The sequence below is a fragment of the Carassius gibelio genome, chromosome A5 (assembly GCF_023724105.1).
Source record: "Carassius gibelio isolate Cgi1373 ecotype wild population from Czech Republic chromosome A5, carGib1.2-hapl.c, whole genome shotgun sequence".
Classification (NCBI taxonomy): domain Eukaryota; kingdom Metazoa; phylum Chordata; class Actinopteri; order Cypriniformes; family Cyprinidae; genus Carassius; species Carassius gibelio.
Genome location: NC_068375.1, coordinates 33,158,247 through 33,179,259, shown reverse-complemented (window position 1 = coordinate 33,179,259; position 21,013 = coordinate 33,158,247). Strand labels below are relative to the sequence as shown.

At 36.8% G+C, this 21,013-nt stretch overlaps 1 protein-coding gene across 11 annotated transcripts in view; it reads left to right on the top strand.

Moving 5' to 3' along the window:
* Positions 1 to 21,013, top strand: part of fbrsl1 (fibrosin-like 1) — a 268,766-nt gene that overhangs the window by 73,563 nt on the left and 174,190 nt on the right. For all 11 annotated transcript variants that reach the window (XM_052596390.1, XM_052596416.1, XM_052596398.1 and 8 more), the window contains exon 3: positions 18,371 to 18,463. In XM_052596390.1, coding sequence (XP_052452350.1) covers positions 18,371 to 18,463 — 93 coding nt within the window. The remainder of the gene's footprint in view (positions 1 to 18,370; positions 18,464 to 21,013) is intronic.

Sequence of the window (21,013 nt, the reverse complement as noted above, 5' to 3'; positions counted from 1 at the left end):
AGTTTTCAGGGAACAAATTGATTATGGTGGATTGAGGTGCAAAAAAAAAAAAAGAAATTCAAAACCTGTGCTTATTGAAAGAAAACAAGTTGCCCAAAAGTCAATCCAAGATTTGGTGATAATACAGCACAGTAAGAAATCTGCAAAAACACCACATTTTCAGCACAACACAATGGTTAATTCATTTAAATGCTACTCTGCATTCTGCTTGCTACCTCAAATCAAATTAAGTTAAAATTAAAAAAATGTATTAGTTTTTATCAAAGTATTCCCAAATCAGTTCTGAATTCTCAGTTCAACCCAGCTGTCAGCATTCTCATTGGCTGACACTGCATCTTGTCACTGCTCAGTCTCATACAGTTAAAACTCTCTGCTCAAATCACTGCCAGTGTGAATGGTCCTTTAAATGCATTGTCCATTGTATAACAGCTCTGATGACCTTAGTAATTTGTTCCAATGAGTAGGACACTTTAGGTCTTTCTGTTATGTTGTTTAATAGACCAGCATATTGCTTGTTTACAATGTTTATCTATCAGTTCTTAACGTCAGTGCTGCACATGACTGCTTCAGTGCTTATGGGTTAATTTACTCTAATTTCATTATCTGGCCGTAAATTGGCCATCTGTTGCCTAATTCAACGTCTTTGGTTTAGAATCTGTCATCAGCTGCTTTTTTTATTAGCACTTTACAGATAAATATACCGAATGAAACATGCACCTTTGCCTGAGCTCTAGTGATGCATTTCAAGAAACTGTGAAATGAACTATGAGCAGAAACCTAACGGTGTTTCCATGGACACCGAGACCAAGACCTCTCCCCATTGGCTTGCCACTGAGCAGGAGCAGCTGGCCTCGGTGTCAGGCTCCTCTTGACAGACTGCCTTGAGGTGAAAAGCATTGTGGGGGATGAAGTCCTTGACCTCTGGCCTTGATGGCTTGACAAAGAGTGCTGGCCTTCTGGAAGATATATGAGGGAGGATCACCAAAGAGCGCTTACATCTGTGGGAGACATTTTGATGTACGATTTCTCAAATGAAAGAATGAAGAAGGATCGGTTATGGCTGGAAAATAGAACAGGTAGATGTTAGCCCTCTCGGCTGTCAGCAGCTTTACAGCAGCCGCCTGTAGATCTTAAAACCCCTTAGATACACACAAAGAGTAGTTCCTCTATTTTATCTTAGCAATCACAGATGGGACTTTATTTTTCATATCGAATGGCCATATATATAGTGGATAAATGAAACGTGTGTATTTTTACTGAATGTTCATTACTTTTCAAAAAATTAACGTTGGTAATTAAAATATTTGTGATACATTATATATTTGCATGTTGGATTCAAACACTTCTTCAGTCTAAAACTGAAGTTATCATGAAGTTAGAATTATGAATTGGAATTAGAATTATGAAATCTATGCTCCAAAGTAAAATGACAATATCATATTTTTGCTGTAAATTGTAAAAAAGTTAAACACAATACATACAGGGGACAATTGTAATCAAAAAGAGTGAAGAATTTAACCAAAGCTTATAAACTTTGTTCTCATTAATAAAGCATGTTTTATGAGCTTTATTATTCTGGATTGTACATAAAATGTTAAATATTCTTTCCCTAAATGGACCCCATTAACAGATTACAGGCCTCTCAGAGTGGGATTTTCACAATGTGTCATAGTACTGTAGCAAGGCCCGCTATGAGATTTTGACAGTATGATAACCTTAAGCAAAAATATTATGGCATCACAGTATTGTTGTTACACCTCTAAAATGTGTTATTTTTAAATGTCTGGGTAAAAAAAAAAGAACACAATATATTTAATTTTTTTTAGCAACATAATAATTGGAACAGTATGTTTTGTTTATTTTTGCTTTTTATTTGTTTCTGATGTTTTTTGTGGAATTGTGGGATGTCCTTTGATGCGAATGGTTGATTGTCTGCAATGAAACAATGCTTCAATGTGAACAATGCAGAGATGAGATGAAAGAAAATACTATCTAAATCAGTTCCCCTCAGAAACGCATTCATATAAACCCCAAATCAATTTTGAGGATTTTCTGCGTCATGAACAGTGAGTTATCGGTCTGCTACAGAATTTTTATTTTTGTGTCTGTCGTCATTGTCTCTGGCCTGTGTTAACGGGCCTTTACAGACTCCATATTTTCACATAAATTACTTTTTGGAAAATAATTGCATTGCAATTAGGGCTGAAACGATTCCTCGAGTAACTCGATAACAAAAAATGATCGAGGTAATCGATCGAATGATCGAAGCCTCTTTTAATTTATTTTAAATCTCACGTCAGGTTCTTTCGCAATGATTGTTTTAATGTGACACAACGCGTTTACGTCACCCACAAAGCTGAAGGAGACACAAGCGCTGCGTCTGAAATGGCATACTGCAAGGAGTCCGCAGTGTTTTGATTTGAGGGCACAGCAAACATAAAGAGAATGCCGTTGCGTGTGTCCAATGCAAGATAGAGCTGGCATACCACAACTAGGGCCCTATGATTTCCGCGATCCAGAAAACGCTGAGGGAATCGTGGAATCCAGTCATAAAAAACGGAAATTGCAGTTTTTGGCGGAATGGCACGGAATTTGCCAAATATTGAATGAATTAATAAAAAATAGGTCATTGCACTTACATCAAATCACGATATGGACTAATATCTGTAAATATGAATCCTGCATGTTCTGCGTGTCTCTGTTAATGAATGGAGCAGAAGCGCGACTTCCTTTATCACACACACTGAAGCGTGCGTGACACTTGCGGTGATTTCAGCATCTGCTGTCTCACTAAATATGGACGTGAACACATGAACAACATCTACAGAAATGCTCTGACAGTCACTTCACGAGCATTTGACCGTTTGATTTGAGTAAAACTAGCATCACATCACATACACAGAACTGTAAAGGTACGTCAACCCGTCAAAATAAAAGTCCTGTTTTAGACAAGTATTTGCCAGAGATGTATTACTATTGTTCAGCAGAATGTACATAGCCTACTACAAAAAATAAATACATTTTAAGGTTTAATCACACAAAATGTCTTCCATGTTTTATTTTTAATAGTAAATCCCCTTTGTTTACCAAAAAGTTAAGTTTGCTTAATTGTCAATAATTAAAAGATAAATTAAAGTTTTATGTGTTTAATGTTTAATGTACATCTCAGAAAATGCTTTATTTAAAACCCCAACTGAATGGCACTTAAATGCACTTAATTCATCTGTCAACTTTATTGTCAATGTTCACAGTACAAGTACAGACAGAGAAACAATGGATAATAATTAAATGTTTATTTTTGATGTATGCATTGCATTCTATGAATTAAAAAAATACAAATATTTTTTTTTCTGAAAAAGGAAACTTAGTTGTTCATTTTAAGAGACCAGAAGTCTTATTTTCTCTTGCATAATTAATATTGCACTTTAATTAAGCAAAAACACATTTTCTCCGATTACTCGATTAATCAATGGAATTTTTGGTAGAATACTTGATTACTAAAATATTCGATAGCTACAGCCCTAATTGCAATGCAGTTTGTGCAAGTTCAGAGGAGAGACGAGCTGCAATAAAACAAAAAAACAGCCATTTGCCGATCGAGTAAGTTTCACGGGAAGCTCCCTCGGCCGTCCTACACACACATGACCGAAATCTGTAATCGGTCCATGCCTAGTAGTAGCATGATTCATGTACAGTATGTATGTACAATTCTTCCAGATTAAAGGGATAGTTCACCCAAAAAAGAAAATGTTATGTTTATCTGCCTACCCCCAGGGCATCCAAGCTGTAGGTGACTTTGTTTCTACAGTAGAATACAAACTGAGTTTTTGACTCAAACCATTGCAGTCTGTCAGTCTTATAATGGATGTGAATGGGAACCACTGCTAAAACATACAAACATACACAAACAAAACCAAATTAAACCCTGTGGCTTGTGACAATACATTGATGTTTAAAAACATCCAAAAGATTGGTCTGTGTGAGAAACTGAACAGTATTTCTGTATTTTTCACCTCCGATGCACTGCAATGCCTGAACTGTCCGAATTGTACTGAGTTCGTCCTCAACACAGCCTGCGGTGAGGTGTCTTTATGAACCTGGCCTGTCTAATAGCAGGTTATAGGGTACAGCTCACTTAGCAAGATTACTGGATGCAATTGGGTGCCAAAGGCCTTCTTTACTGCCTGCTGTAAATGTTCCCTCTGAGAGAGGGACAGTCTTGGGATTGATCACTGTTAAGAGGAAAGTCAATCTGTTTCCTGTGTTCCATCAAGAACATCGGTGATGGATGCTTCTCAGGAGAAGGGGACACTTTTCTACTCTCAATGCCAATCTGAGACCAATCCACCCATTTTCTCAGGAGTGATGGAAAGCTGGTAAACCGTGTTTCCTCCTCTTGCTCTCTTCAAAATATTGCTGAAGTGCTGGCTCAGTTGCTGACATGGAGGACAGAGATGAATAGAAAGATACGACATTGCTGTATATTTCCATTCAACATAGCACCCTCGGCACAGCTGATTCTCCCCAGACATCCATTTTCTGTAACAAGCTATGTTCCTGTCCTGGGAGAGATACTATATCTAGGATGATGGATTATATTATATTATATTATATTATATTATATTATATTATATTATATTATATTATATTATATTATATTATATTATATTATATTATATTATATTATATTATATTATATATTATAATATAATATTATAAGTAAAATATATACATATTTTTTCATGTCAGCTAATATCGATAATTATCACGATAAATGTGAAATCTTAATTTCTTTCAAGTTTAAAGGCAGTTTTTTTCTCCAAAGTGAAAGTTAATTAAACAGACCATTCATTTTTCTTAACAAAAAAAAAATCTAAATAGAAAATAATTATTTATTAGTTTTTTCATGTTCTAATGAGTGACATGGTTTCAAATCAAGAAAGAGGTTTGGGTTCCCTGATAATGTTAATAATTATATCATTTTTGTTCATTATCATAATCCATTAAGATCTCTAAAAATGGCAGCAACCTCAGTTTAATATGGTTAAATTTATTCTGACCAAGTTTTTATTTATTTATAATGTTTTGAATTATCACCCAGCCCTAATTATATTATATTGTATTATTAATTTGATTTATTATTATTATTATTATTTTTATTTTCAGATGTATTTTTGTCATTTATTCTTAAGTTGAAGCCCTCAAAGGACTTGGTGAATCTTAATGATTGTCATCAATTTTAGCCCATCGAAGTGAAGTGGAGATTTGTAACATCTACGATTCATGTTTAGATCAAATAAAAGCAATCCCAGATCTTTTATTTTCTTCAGTTTCTTCTCAGTACATGGTTTGCACTACTGTATGAGTTATTTGAGGCAGCCCTTACGTTATCCTTAAAGCTACAAATTATAGACCCTGTCAGAATGAATGAGAGAAGGACGAGTAAGGCATGAACATACTTGTCAGTATGGGTTTCCTTTGGCCCGCTGGCGTACATTCAGGATATTTATTCACAAGCATATCTTGGATTTCACCAAACAGCTCAAAATGTTCAACACTATTCCAGAAAGCAGCTGCAGAATGAGTGGCGGGCTTTGATTTTCTCACAGTGTGACTCGACGCTATTGAGTTTCCTATTTGAATGCTAGCACTGAAATTCAATGCTGCCATTGAAATGCATTTCAGAAATGCTCCCCGTATTTATGTTGAACGTTTTGAAACCTGACATTTGTTGAGCTTGAAATCAGAATACGAGCTGAAGTAGAATCATGTAATGGTCAATGTAATTTGTAACCATCTAACAACGTACTGTATTATTTCATTGCCATATTACCTTTTGTAAAATTCTTTCATGTTTTTTATTTTATTTTCTGATTCATTAGAGGCAAGTATCAGTAACAAAATACTATAAGTACTTTTTTTCTAGTTATTTTTTTGTTAGGAAATTCTCTTGTTAGCTTTAGGAGTTAGCTTAGCATTCACAGCATTTATTTGATCCCATTCAGGATCCACACAAGATAGTGTAGCTTATCGAAACACTTTACAAGACCTGTCAGAGAAACCAATACAGTTAGGGGTGCTCCAATCACGATCGGCCGATCGTTATGCGCATCTCGTCAGTAAAGCCGGTTTTCTTATCAGCCGTTAATTCCATCAGGTGCGCGATTTCACATAGAGCAGCTGTTAATACACAGAGCCGTTGTTAATAGAGAAGATGCGCAAATCACGTTAATTTTCAGCGTTTATTGGCGCATCTTCTCAGTTAACAACGGCTCTGTGTAGTAACAGCTGCTCTATGAGAAATCAAGCACCTGATGGAATTAACAGCTGATTAGAGAACCGGCTTTACTGACAAGATGCGCATTAACGATCGGCCGATCGTGATCGGAGCACCCCTAAATACAGTATTATAAGTAGTTATTGAAATGAACCGAGGATCAGTTGAGATAACCTGCTTCTACAGCAGCAAACAGACATTAGGAAGCAGGAAGGACAGGGTTGTTTTAATAAATTATAGCAGGGCTGCTAGCACAGCTCGCTAGGCTCAATGTAAAATCAGCCTGTGTCAAAGTAAGTTTTCCTCCATTGACTTGAGTCTGTGCAAACCAGCAGATGTATACACACACACACACACACACACACACTCCTCAGAAACAAACAAACATGCAGAAAACTACTCAGTCCCGTTATTTTTGGCTCTTTTTCATTAGTGTCTTCCAAAACAGAGGGAGCACGCCCAGAACAGGCCACAATAGTCCTGATGACAGATCAAACTTCACTGAGCCAGAGAACAAGTGTGTGGTCTGGCTTCAGTAACAGGGTCACTTAACCTCTGTGAGTGTGTGTGTGTGTGTGTGTGTGTGCATGTGTTTGTTTTACATCTTGTTATTCCTTGAACTCGTACTGATCAGAAGCCCATACTGACCCCATTCTCTTTGTCTTTATTATAAATGAGCCCAGGAAAAGAAAAACAGACCCCGCCATGGTCTCCGTCTCGCATGACTGTTCCTCCGAGACAATAAATGAGGTGTTGAGAATCTCCAGACACACTTTAGAGTTTTTTCCCCCCTTCCATTTAGCTGATATCATCTCTTTGAGAGTGTGAGGGGACGGCACTTGAGCTGCTAAGAGAATATGGTGTGACCCAAGGTCAAGATCGTGGCCCACACACACACACACACACTCTCTATCTGTGGGTTTCACTTCCTCTCCAACCTTAAGTTTATGTTGTTTATTGTTATTGGCAAACAAGTACCATGGTAATACTATGTTTACATTGGATATGTACAATGATATTGCCAGTTTTACATTTATTTATTTGACTACTTCTGTGCTTCTGTGACCATGGTAAAGCTTTGCAAGGGAGACGTTGTTCTGTATGTGTCATCAGATGATATGTTTGGATCACAGTACATACACAACAGAATGATAGCGAGAGTGTTTTATGTGTGGATGTCTGTGTCCATGTGTCAGTGACAGAGTGTGCAGCGTTAAATCCGGTTCATGTTACCACATAGCGTATCCCAGCATGCAGTGTGGGATGCTGTCATGCCTGCCATCTTTCTTTTTTTCCTCTCCAGATTACACTCTAAATGCTGCCTAATGTTTCAGACATCATCACAGGGTAGTTCATTTTCTCTGTTGATGTCCATCTGAGCTTGCTGATTCAATCCTGGATGAAAAAAAAAAAACCCAAAAAACAAAACAAAAGACAAGACAAAAAACTGGAAAGATAGCCAGGATTGGAATATTAAGGTAAAATTGTGCCTGACTAAAAATGCTAGGCTGAATATTTGTTTTTTGGACACACACGTCAAATTTGGCATTGGACGATGTCTACAGTGAAACATCATGATAGACGATGACATCAGTGGGGGTGAGCAATAGAACTCAATTAGATCAGTGATGCTGTCTACACTGAATCGCGGTAAGGCACGGTGGGACACCCCAAATCCCTGACAGTAAACTGCTGCTGCGTTGTATTTATGACATGCTGACACACATTTCAAATTATTTTCATCGGTTCACGATGCCGCCGCAAATTCATGATGTCTGTCAGCCATTGGCGATGGACAATGGCATTGTCTAAGGGCCCAACCCTAGTTGTGAGATGTAAAGTCTGTATGACGATATTGGTTATTTTTTAATTATTTAATTGTTAAATTAGTTGTTTATTAAATTAGTTCAACAAATCAGTTGAGTCAACAATTCAATGACATGTTAGTTTCAGAAAGAATTCATGTGTTTGAATTAATCATTTGGGTAAATGACTCCGTAAGTGATTCAGTTCATAAAGACTTGAATAAAGACTCGCTAACTAGTTGCCACCTACTGGTGTGTTGATGCTGTAACATGCGGTAAGAAAAACTCTGTTTCCATGATTCGGTGGTTGCTTAAGCATAATAACAATATATTTAAAAACTTATACCAGTTTATCATCTCACTCCTACTAGTAATTTTTATTTATTTTTTGGTGGCAGATTGTCACTGAAGTCATTAAAACTGAGAATAGAAAAATCAGTTTACAGGCGAATATAGGAATTTTAAGTAGAAGCATTTTAAGTTCATTGTTGTTTTTGAATGGAAAATTTTTAATAATGCAGAAGAACAGATTAGGATCAGAAATATTTTCATTTTTTTTCAACAGTGCAAGAATTAGCACCCCTATACCACATCTTAAGTGATAACTGTGTATGATTTAATTAGAGGGATATGTGGCATCTTGAGTGTCCTGTTTAAAATTGTAGGATTTAATCAGCTGTCACTGTGCAGCGTGAATGTCACACTCAGAAAATATCTCTGTGAGAGGTGATAACAGGTTGTAGTGTTCTAATAAAAATAGCAATTGAATACTATGTTTTTTTCCCTTTCATATCAAACAGGCTGGGATTAAAGTCCTGTGTATATTTATCAAAAATTGAGAAAAGAACCTAAAAGTACCATGATATTGTCATGTTGATCAAAAATATTTGCATAGCACTTGCTTAGATTACAATTAATATGCATTTCAGAATATATACACTTCTGTTTAGAAGTTTTAGGTTGATTATTTATTTATATACTTGTTTTAGTTTTCGTATGTTTTTCAAAAAAGGTTCATATGCTCACCAAGTCTACATTTATTTAATCAATAATAGAGTAAAACAGTATTGCTAAATATTCAAATTTTTCTATTTGAAAATATTTTAAAATGTAATTTATTTTTCTTGTAGCAAAGTAGAATTTTAGCATTGAATTTCCATTTTCATTGTTGAAAACACTTTGAAGACCCCCCCCCCCCCCCCCCCCAAAAAAAATCATTTGATTAGTTTAAATGTATAATTTTCTTAGCATTAGAAATCAATTTAATGCACCCTTGCTGAGAGTATTAATTAAAAGAAAAAAAATCTATCAATCACACAAATGTAATAAGGTATATAACATAATAACAGGTTACTACCATGGTACATTCCCAAGAACCATAGTACCACAGTATTCTTGGTCATGTACCACAGTAAATCAGTATTATAGTATTTTTGGAAGTAACTAGCTATGTAAAACCATACAACAATTTCAGGACCATAGTATTAACATGTAATATATGTTAATGTAAGTCATCTTCAATGTAATATGGTGCTGCCACCAAATGTTTTATGAATTTTTAAGGTATTTATAAGGCACCTTAAAGAACACCTCTGTACCACTATTTTCTTAGTGTTAATAGGAGTGTCTTTGACAAATTAACAGCCTTTTGCCGTCTGCTAGTTTGTGTATGTTTTCAGTGTCAAGTGTATTTTGAATGGATTTACCTGTCACAGTTGGATTAATGTTTCAGTCTCACAGGTTCTAACAGCCAGTGGTCTCAGCAGGTATAGTATTATTGTCTTGATGGAGACAATTTACACTGCAGCCATTTTAACAGCTCACTCTTGTAGCAAGCCGTGCACATTACAAATGAACCAGATGTTTCTGCGCTAGCCTGGGGGCCTTTTTGTCTTTGTAAAGAATTTAAAGCTGGGATTTTGCCTTGCAAATGAGCAAACCAAGTGGGCTGCATCACAAAGACACCTTATTTGAATTTGCACCATTAGTTTTTATAGCATCTTGCAAAACACGTTTCTTCTTTCAAGTTTCAAGTTGAAAATTTTGTTATAAGTGAAGGTGGAAAAACAGCGTCTGCTGCCACATTAGGAATGGGGACAAACAAACATACAGTATTTTATTTTATTTTTTCAAAAGTGACTCTCTTTTGTTTTACTTCCTTTCGTAATTGCAGGGAAAGTTGCATTGTGGGAAGCAGCAGGGCAGAGGTGTATTTTAGGTAAACACTTGGGGCGACGTGGTCTAATTGGCCTCCAGGTGTCACATGTGTCTCTCTGTGTCTTGGTGTTGTGTATGTATTTCGGTATATTGGTTAGGCCCGCGGTGCCCCCCGAGACAGTTGGTGGCAGAGATGACGAGAGCTCATGTTTAAGCCCATGTGTCATCTTTGTGCCTCGGTCTCTAAGGCATATGGCTGGGGAATGGAAAATAGGACTGGGGCATACAGACAGACAGACTGACAGACAGACAGGCCCGCAGGGACCATTGATCTACCCCTATCATTAACCCATGGGCCCTGAGGGACCTGGGGGTCAGTGGGTAAAGACACCACCAAACATGATATAAGGCCATATGGGGCCCTGCCTTTAAAAAGCACTTAGTATGTGCAAATCTGTTTTGTCAAAGAAATAAGAGCTGCTCTGATTGGTCAGTGGCAGTTGTAAAGTTCCATGGCATACATCATACTTGATTGTTTTGGACAATATTAGACACTATAAAGTTCCATATACTAATATTAGTTGATTCAATAGCTAACATTAAATAAAAACTTTTATAGCATTTGCTTGGTTTGGATATTGTGTGGTTTTACATTAATTTAGACATACAATACTACATTTTTAACATTTTAACTGTTATAAATGACTATTAAATTAACTTGATTACTTCAAGCATTAAAGAAGTCCGTGGTGACCATCCCTTTAACCTGTGCCAAATTTACACAGCTAAGGTGGCACGGAAGTTCTTCTGAAGTGGAATTTAGGTGTCTTTAGACTGTTTAAAGCTGCGTTAGGGAACTTTTGACGCTCTAGCGGTTAATAAACAGAACTGCTTGCGTCTTGCGGAAGAACATCGTAGCCGGAACTACGTCTCTCTGTTTATGTCTATGAAGAATCACAAAGGTACTGGGTTACTCCGCTACGGTACCCCCGAAGCAATCTAAAATAGTCCGAATATAAACACTTATTATAGGTGCACCCTAGTGATTCAGGACAAGCTAAAAACACGGTTTGGAAAATGGATTCATGGTGTACTCGCTTATTATATAAATTTTTCTACATTTTGAACACAAACAAAGTTACGGACCAGACCTCTGATTGGTTGTTTCTTACCGGGAGCGGATGACTTTCTGCAAATGGCAATAGGACCACTGGGAGGAGCCAGAGGTGCTTGATTTTTTTCACAGATTATCTGTCTCATATTCTACTGTCAGGACATAATGACAGGTTTAACAAATATGTAAAAAATATATTTTTACAAAAGTTACCTATTGCAGCTTTAATGCTGGTCAGAGATTACATATATTTTTATATTGTATTTTTGTGTGTGTGTGTGTGTGTGTGTGTATGTGCATACACGAACATATATACACACACACACACACACACACACACACACACACTGTTTTATATATATATGTATATATTATGCAGCTTTATTGGCTTTTATGCAGCATTACATCTTTAAACTGAATTTTGAGCAGGCACAGAGCAGCCTTAACTGAGCTGTGTAAAGACACCTTATACCAAAATTAGACACAGAAGCGTTTCTGAAGAGGCATTTAGATTTCTTTACACATTAACACTTTTTTTAATGCTGCTCTGAGGTGGCATACAACTATACTTTGATAGATACTAAAGGTATGAAGAGCTGTTATTAGATCTTTTTTTAATTTGGCGCTGTGTCTTTACATTGAATTTTAAGCAGGCACAGAGCAGCCTTAACTCAGCCTTTAGATTAACAAATGCTATAAATAAAGTAATATTACCCAATTGAACCTTATTGTAATGTGTTACCTTATTTTCTGACTTTAATGAACTTCTGCTTTTGTTTGTTTTTGAAATTTCCACTCACAGCATAATGCAAAGTTTTTTCTCCTGCCCTCTAGGGTGATCGAGTATGCAAATAGCTCACAGTAGAACCACATTTGTGTATATTTGCCTCTGTGCAACCCCCGTCTTACTGGAAAGCAAGGGATGCATGTTGGGGTTTTGAGCCATGTGTTATATGTTTGGCCACATAATGTGGGTATCAGTCACGCTGAGCTATGAACAATGCACACTGATGATAGACGTTTCATGGATACTCTGGGACTCAATGTAATAAAAGCAGGAATCCATTTAGTGTATAAAGCGCTGTGTCCTTGGAATACAGCCCAGCCCAGAAGAGCTGTTTAGGTTAGTGTGACCGGGAAAGAGGTCACATGGTGATGAGATTATTGGGAAGGTTGATGATGTCATCACAAAACAAAAAACAAAAACATAAAACTCTCTGGAATAGTTTATTCTGGTCTGTCACAGCCAATCTGTGATCAGATATTTTGTATAATGTGCATTAAACTGTCACAGGCATATAATTTTCTACTAGGGATATATATATATATATATATATATATATATATATATATATATATATATATATATATATATATATATATATTATAATAAGGGGTGCACAAGTTTTTCAGCCTGGTTCTCATAAGAGAACTTGGATATATGGTTTGATCCTAACACTTCACATAGGATGACCGATTTAATATAACTATTAAAAAAAAAAGTTAACAAAAATAAAATACTAATACATACTTTTTTATGAAAAATTTTCTTCCCTTTCAACCTTAAAATTTGCAGGCTTTTATTTTGCTGGGTTGCAGGCAAGTAAGTACAGTATATGTGTTTCTGGGTTTAGCTCTACCGCTCTACCGCTCTACCGATAAGAGCGCCAGTGAATGAAATGTCACAGTTTTGCATTGTGCTTTGAAAATGGCAATGGGTTGCCTAGATTTGTGCTTTCAATTTGAATAGAAATCTTATACATTTGCAGTTTGATGATCTAAAATGGTAATTGAGCATTAACAGCGGTCAAACATGTCGGTATGCAAATGCACTGTCAGAACTTATTTCTATAGCTTTTTTTATTTTTTATTTGGTCATTTATGCAGACCTGGGGACCACTTATGTGCACCCCTGATTATAATCACATTGAGTATTTTGAATTAGCTTTTATTTCATTATTTTTTTATATTATATATATTCTTATATTTATTTTATTATGTTTGCTTTTTTTCAATAAATATGTTTTATTACATTTATTTTTATTTGAGATTTTTAAAATGAATTTAGTACGTAATGTTATTTTATTAGAAGCAAAGAAAACCGTTTTATTTATTTATTTTATCTCATATTAATAATTTATTTCAGCTTCATTGTTTTAGTTATAAATAACACATAGTTATGCTAGTTTTGTGCTTTTTGAATTTCAGTTTATGCAAAATTCACCCACAAAATATACAGAAAATGTGGATTGACATCTGGCAGTGTTGTTGGAATTTGTAGGAACCTGTTATGTGGCAAAAATCAAATAAATACGGAAGTTCTAAGCGGCCATGCATTATAATTTTTGTTTTCTCGTTATAACGACTTAATTTTCTCGTTATCTCGACATAACGAAAGTCGTTTTCTCGTTATAACAACTTATTTTTCTCGTTATCTCGACATAACGAAGTTCGTTTTCTCGTTATAACGACTTAATTTTCTTGTTATCTCGACATAACGAAAGTTTGTTTTCTCGTTATAACGACATGACAGTTTTACTGTTGCTATAGTAACGAACTCAACTTTGACAGGCATCTGATGGACAACCATGCAGGCGCTCTTACTGTAGCCTATATTTCAGCAAATTTAGCTTCGCCTAGGTAATAAGGTCTACAATACTGTATATAAATAAAGGCTGATCAATCACTGTTGATTTTTCCAGAGACAGTACAACGAACGTTTTGTTTTTGTAATTAACATTTTTAAATGGCAACACCGCGAAATTAGAGCTGTTGGGTTAAACTCACTTTTCATTTTCCCTTTATTTGAAAAAAAAAATTATATATAATTTGTAATTTGTAGTAGTCATCATATGATGTGGCAGATATCATGTGTGTTACAAGCTTCTGTTTGAAAAGAGCGTCCATATGTAGGACTACGTGTAGTGTGTGTGTGTGTGTGTGTGTGTGTGTGTAGAAAAAAACGATTAGCTACAACATTATAGAACAAAACTGAATTAAATTAGCCTATGGATTTTACATATACATCACATTTCTCATCAATATGGTTAACAATAAAGATTAGTAATAAGGAAAAGAAGTGCCACCTGCTGGCGCAGTTTTGTAACTTCTTAGAGAAAAATAATTCGTTATAACGAGAAAACGAACTTCGTTATGTCGAGAAAACAAGAAAATTAAGTCGTTATAACGAGAAAACAAGAAAAAAAAAATATATTATAATGCATGGCCGCTTAGAACTTCCGTAAATAAATGCTGTTCTTAATCAAAGAATTCTGTAGTGAAAGAGAGTTTTAAGGTTTCCACAAAAATATTAAGCAGCAAAAAAAAATTGACATTAGAATGATTTGAAACGTTTCATAAGCACCAAAAAGGATGTGGCACTTTTGAAAATTCAGCTTTGGAATAAACTACATTTATTGAAAGAGTTCATTTACATACTCACAAAATTATTTTTTTTGGTCAAATAAATGCAGACCAGGTTACCATAATAAACTTATTTCAAAAACTTTTCAACCCTAGTGTATAACCACCACAGAAATTGCTATGTAACAGATCTGACTTATTTTACCTCTTAAAATAATGAAAATGTTCTTTGGGTCTGTTACTGTATATAATGTCAGAAACAGGTGGCGCTATTCTGCGGCAGAATACAAAGCCTTAAATCTCTCTTGCTCCCTCCCTTTCCTCCCTCCCTCAATCCGCCTCTCTCCAAGCAGCTGCCTCTGCTGAGACAGGAGCAAATGAGAGCAGATGAATCCATTTGGCCCCTGGCCCTGTTGTGGCCCTGCCATGCTCCGATCACTCTGCTCTGCTCTGGGGCAGCTCGGGGATAATGAGCCTGGAGATTGAGCCACTGTAGAGGCGCCACTGTCGCCCGCCCGCCCTCTCTCTTTTTCTTTTTCTGTGTGCTTCTTGTCTCGCTCTGTCTTTGTCTCTCTTTCACTCTCGCTTTGGGTTAATAGAGGTGAGGCTCCTCTAGTGCGGGACACTTTTTCCAGCAAATTAGGGGAAGGATCTGTGTCCCCAGAGTCTGCCCTCTGTTATGCTCTCCCAGTCTGCCCCTCACCGCTGGCAATGGAGAGCTTTCATCTTAACGGGGATGGTGGTGGGTTTTAGACTTGGGTGGGTCTAATGAGGACTGACAGGGCTTGATTCCCGAGCAGGGATTAACAGAAAACAGCTGACAGGTGAAGACAAGAGCGAGAGAGAGAGTGACCGGTGCGGCTGAGATGAAGTGAGAAGAGATGGAGTGGAAGGAGGGAGAGAACAAGGGCGAGGCGGAGGTGAAATTCTCACGCTAATGGAGGTGGGACTTGTGGCGGCTCAGGGGCTCTTGGCTGGAGACGGAAGACCCTTTGAGGTTAGACAGGATCAAAAGAGCAGAATAACAAAACAGAGAGACTTCACCCTAGCACGGCTCTCAGGACGCCTGCCCGCCACTCCTCCCTTCAGGACAGGGAACCGGCAGTATGTCGGAAACGGGTTTTACCTTCAGAGCCTGGCCAACAAATACGTTCACAGGCTCTACTCCCCTTTTTATGTTCTTGTTAATGTCTTTTTCTGTCTGGTTTCATCTCTTTCATCTTCTTTGACTGTGAGTATAACGAAAACTATATTAGCATTCACACCAGCAGATTATGACTTTATGTATATTCAAAGTCTCATCTGCAGCTTCAAACACTCACTGTTGTACAAAGACTATCTATGCAAGCAGTAAAATTGGGCTGCACTAATTTTGCGTGGATGCCCGCAGACATCTCTGAAAAAAAATTGCATTGCACAGACTGTCGCGGTCAAAGGTTTTGTTAGGGAAGAATCTGTTTTTTTTTTTTTTTATTATTGTTATTTTTTTTTTTAAGAATAGAATAATTTGCTGTGATAAATTGTGTCATATAATCCTAAGGTTATTTATTAAGTATATATGGTCATTTAACCTCATGTTGGTTTTGAATTCCCTACATATTCTCGAGAGAAACATGAGAGAGAAATTGTGTCTTTTACAGATTCTTAAAGCCAACATGTTTGACCTTGCACTACGACTAAACAAGACATGAATCCGTAACTAGAAAAGGCACAGACGGAGAAGTACGGAGGTGCATTTCAAACACCTTTCATGATTTGTCTCTCAGGGGCAGACCTGCAGAAACTTCGGCGAGCTGCGTGCATGAAGCCTCGGTTGAGACCTTCAGAACACTAAGCAAATAAAATCCATCTTTATCTGAAGTAGTGTCTCAAAAAAACACACATGGTATATCCAAAAACATGTGACGAAATCCAGATGCTGCAATTTCAAAATCAGACATCGTCAATGCTGTTTTTGAAAACATAAATTTTCATTCTGTGTTCTGTAAACAAATCAAAACCATGTTTTGGCACACCACACACAGAGACCCCCGCTCTTCTGACTGCTTTTACAAGTATACACACCAGCAATTCCACGATTCTCTAAGCAGCCCTGCCGATTGAGATAGCAGGATTGATTAGCCTGTCAGCTTTTCTGACAGAATCGAGCCCCTGTCTTGACTACGGCAAATTACCCTGACTTGATTAGGCCCACCTGCAGCTCTTTTTTTTTTTGGAATCCTCAACATATTCTCAACATAACTACACCAGTTTTCGCTTCTGACCTCAAATGAATGGTAATTCATTGCACCAATCATCCAGTGCTGGCACAGTGTTGTTCCAGCGCTGGCTCAGTATTGGCTCTGGTAATTAAATTGGGCTTGCGTGCGTCCTCTGGGACGAAGGGACGGGGATACGGTGACCAGGTTGTGGCAGAATGCAGGACCTGTCAGGCTAGCTGATGGCCGTTTTAATTCTGCTCTGCCTGGGGCTATAATTGATATTTAGCAGAAAGGTTAATTGTAGCAGTGATCTGTTTAAATTAGAGTAGAGATCTGGAGACCAGGGCCAAGACCTGCAAGCCACTGGAGACACGCATGCGAGTTGCTTGAGTAATACACATATACGCTCATACTTATGCACGCACTATAGTCCTAGATCACACCCACGCTTGCATTTTTAAAAACTGACTGTTCATACAGTTCTGATTGACCAACACGGTGTTCCAGCTGTGCTTCAAAAAATATTTCGACAAATTATTAATATTTATAAATACATTTAAAAAAAAAAAAAAAAATCTGGTAAACAAATGGCTATAATTACTAATCTTATTCTCAGAATTATATGTAAATATTCTCAAAATTATATGTAAAAAAATTATTTAACAGAGGCATCAGTAGGTGATACTATAAATGGCATAAAAGAAAAAATATTTGAAATAAAATGAAAATATGCTAACTTTGTTGTTTCCTAAAAAATTACGACCGCATATTGCTATGGGAAAATGTTAATTTTATTTGAAATTTTTGGGGGTGTTTTTTTTTTTTATCTATTACTTTTAAATCATGCAACAGCACCAAATGGGGGCATTCGCATTCAGTGGAAAGTTTTTTTTTTTACAATGCCGTTTATTAATTTTTGGAAACCAACTCTTCAATAAGTGTAAAAGGTAGATTTTAGAGCAGCCCTAAGCTATTCCACCAATCAGATCACAGAAGTTCATAAGCTGCCTTCGTCACTACCTTTTAGCAACAACAACAACAACAAAAAAACACCTCCTTCACCTACCCTACACACACACTTAGGGTTTCCCTTCTGGTTTTCATGGACTTATGCTCTGTGTGCACCAGATAAAAGCAGTAAGACAATAGTGCTCTGGTCCCAGACACAGCTAGGCACCTCTTGGGAAGTTTCCAGAGCAAACAAATGAAAGAATCACCTTTCAGAGTTGCTTAATTGTCTGTTGATTACAAAACTGAGTCTCTTTGAAGTCTCAAAGTGTCCATCCCAACATTGTTTCAATGAGATATGGCTTTGCTTGAAGATGCAAGAGTGCATCATTGCACAGTGGTGCTGCAAACGTGTGAAGAGCCAGGTTTTCGAAATAAGCTGTAAAACAGCCATATAAAGCTCTTGTTCTGCTTCTAAAGTCTTATTTTTCTTTGCTCTGTCTAGTCCTTGAGTCTTCTGAGCCAGGTTGGGAGGAAAATGGAGGAGACCGAGGTGAACAAGGCACCCAGGAGCAGCTCTAAAGATCGGCTCAGTGAGGTAAGCACAATGAAGTGTGTCATTATGACGCCAGTATTCATGACAGCCAGTAGTAGGAGAGGTCCACAGGAGAGGCCTTTAATAGCCAAATTTGTTAAAAGACAGGCAGAAGTCTCATTCAGTTATCAAAGCATTAAACTGTTCTTACATGTCTAAACAAAAGATTTTCAGGCAAAATGCACATTTGTGTACATTACATTTGTTCTAAAGCATAATATTATGCTTTCGCTTACTGCTATATTTCACAGACAGCAAACATATAGGCTTAGACACTTATTTGGAATTTCATTTTAATTACTTTTTAAATTATTTTATACAGCAGTATAAAACGGGATCACTGACCAACATAAATCAAAATATGTAATGTTTATAAAAATGCTTAAAGGTGCCATAGAATACAAAAATCACTTTTATAAGGTGTTTAAACACAGTTGTGTAGCCACAGTGTGTGCAAACATCCAGCCTATAATGGTAAAAATCCACTCACTCATTGTTTTATAATCCTAATAAATCATAATCAGTCTCTCTAGCATTTCCAGATTTCTCACTACTATGACGTCATAGTCGGGGGAAAGTCCCACCCATTTGTGTTGCTCTCTGCCCATTAGCATATACACAGCCCTAAATGAGAAACAGCGAAAATGTCTTGAAAAAACCCCCGGAAAAGTCCTGTACGTTTGTGCTAACATTTTACGTCGAACTGCCTTACAAACAAAGGGTCAGTTCAGCACTGAAGTTGTGCAAAGATTGCTTCTGAAAGAGGGATCGATACCAACGCTTCTTGCACAAACATCCAGACTCCAGACAAAGTAAGCATCACGCATTATATTTTGTTTTCCAGAAGAGCTTCTTGGCTCTCTGTAAGGCTAATGTTGCTAAAGTTACCATTGTCTTCACAATTGTCTAATACAGTTTTCACTAATGCTGCCTTCATGTGCTACCAGAATGAAGAATGTGGTAGTTAAAAATTGCGTTTGTAAGCAATGTGAGGTCAGTAAAACGGTCAACACCAGTTAAACCGTGAGTTCTTGAAGCACCGCACTCATCTGAAAATGGTGATTGGAGCACCAGCTTATTTGTATTTACATTACATCTACATTTATTCATTTAACTGATGCTTTTATCCAAAGCGACTTACAATTGATATATATGTCAGAGGTCGCATGCCTCTGGAGCAACTAGGGGTTAAGTGTCTTGCTCAGGGACACATTGGTGTCTCACAGTGGATTCGAACCTGGGTATCTCACACCAAAGGCATGTGTCTTATCCACTGCACCAACACCACCCTATTTGTCCCTATTTAAAGGGACAAAGACAAAAAAACTGTGCGTTTTGGCTCATACCCTAAAAGTGGCAATTTCAACAAGCTATAAAAAATTATCTGTGGGGTAGTTTGAGATAAAACTTGACACACACTCTGGGGACATCAGGGAACAATGTAAAATATTGTATCAATGCATTCCATGGCACCTTTTAAAATAAAAAATATATATAAATATCTAAAATAAAAATATTTATTTAAATGTAATTTACATTTTTCTAGTAATGCCAAAAAAAAGAGAAAGAAATGAAATTATCAGGTAGTAATTGTAATTTATATATATATATATATATATATATATATATATATATATATATATATATATATATATATATATATATATATATATATATATATATATATATATATATATGTATATATATATGTATGTGTGTGTGTTTGTGTGTTTTTTTTTTTTGTTTGTTTTTTTTTTTTGTACCCAAAAAAACAACTGGAAAAGTCGTAGGGCCTTCGAATAATGGTGTGGACGGTCGAGGTCCTTGGAGTCAAAAAGTTTATGAACCACTGATCTAATAGTTTTCATAAGCAGTTAGTTTGTGTTAACTCATGGTCATCTAGATTTTTTTTCTCACCAGTTTCTTTATAGAAAAGATTCCCTGCATCTTGCTGGTGCCGTTTCTCAGTAATGGAGCTGAAATTAAAGAGAAAGAAATACTGGTTGGGTGTTGTTAGGGCTTGAATGTTGAAATAATGTGATTGAGAGAGGGATAATGAAAATTTGTGTCTAATTCTTCCGAGAACTGGCTGAATACGCATCCCTAACTAACGCCTGTCAAATGCGGGTCCGAAATCCCCAGCAAATTTATTCGGATGGATTCGTAATACAGAGACGGAGAGGCTGCATGCCTCAGCGAGCTGAGGATGAAGGGAGGAGAAGAATGAAATGTTTTTAATGAAGAGATTAAATGTGATGCTTAGGCTGTTAAGGATTCGGAGGGAAATTTCAGTCTTCGCTTTCCCCCTCCCACCCTTCACCGCCATCATTTATGAATTTGTGCAAAAGGCTGTTTTTCATGAAAAAGTCAGAGAGGGAGAGCGAGGAAGAGAGAGATACGAGCTTGAGGCAGATAAAAGCGTGATCCAGCCTGACAGTTTTGACAGCAAAAAGCGACAGAACAACGGGCAGACAGAGAGAGGGAGGGAGGGCTGAAAAACTGCAGAAAATTGCAGGCTGTAATGGCTGACAGTGCCAGATATGACATTTCCCT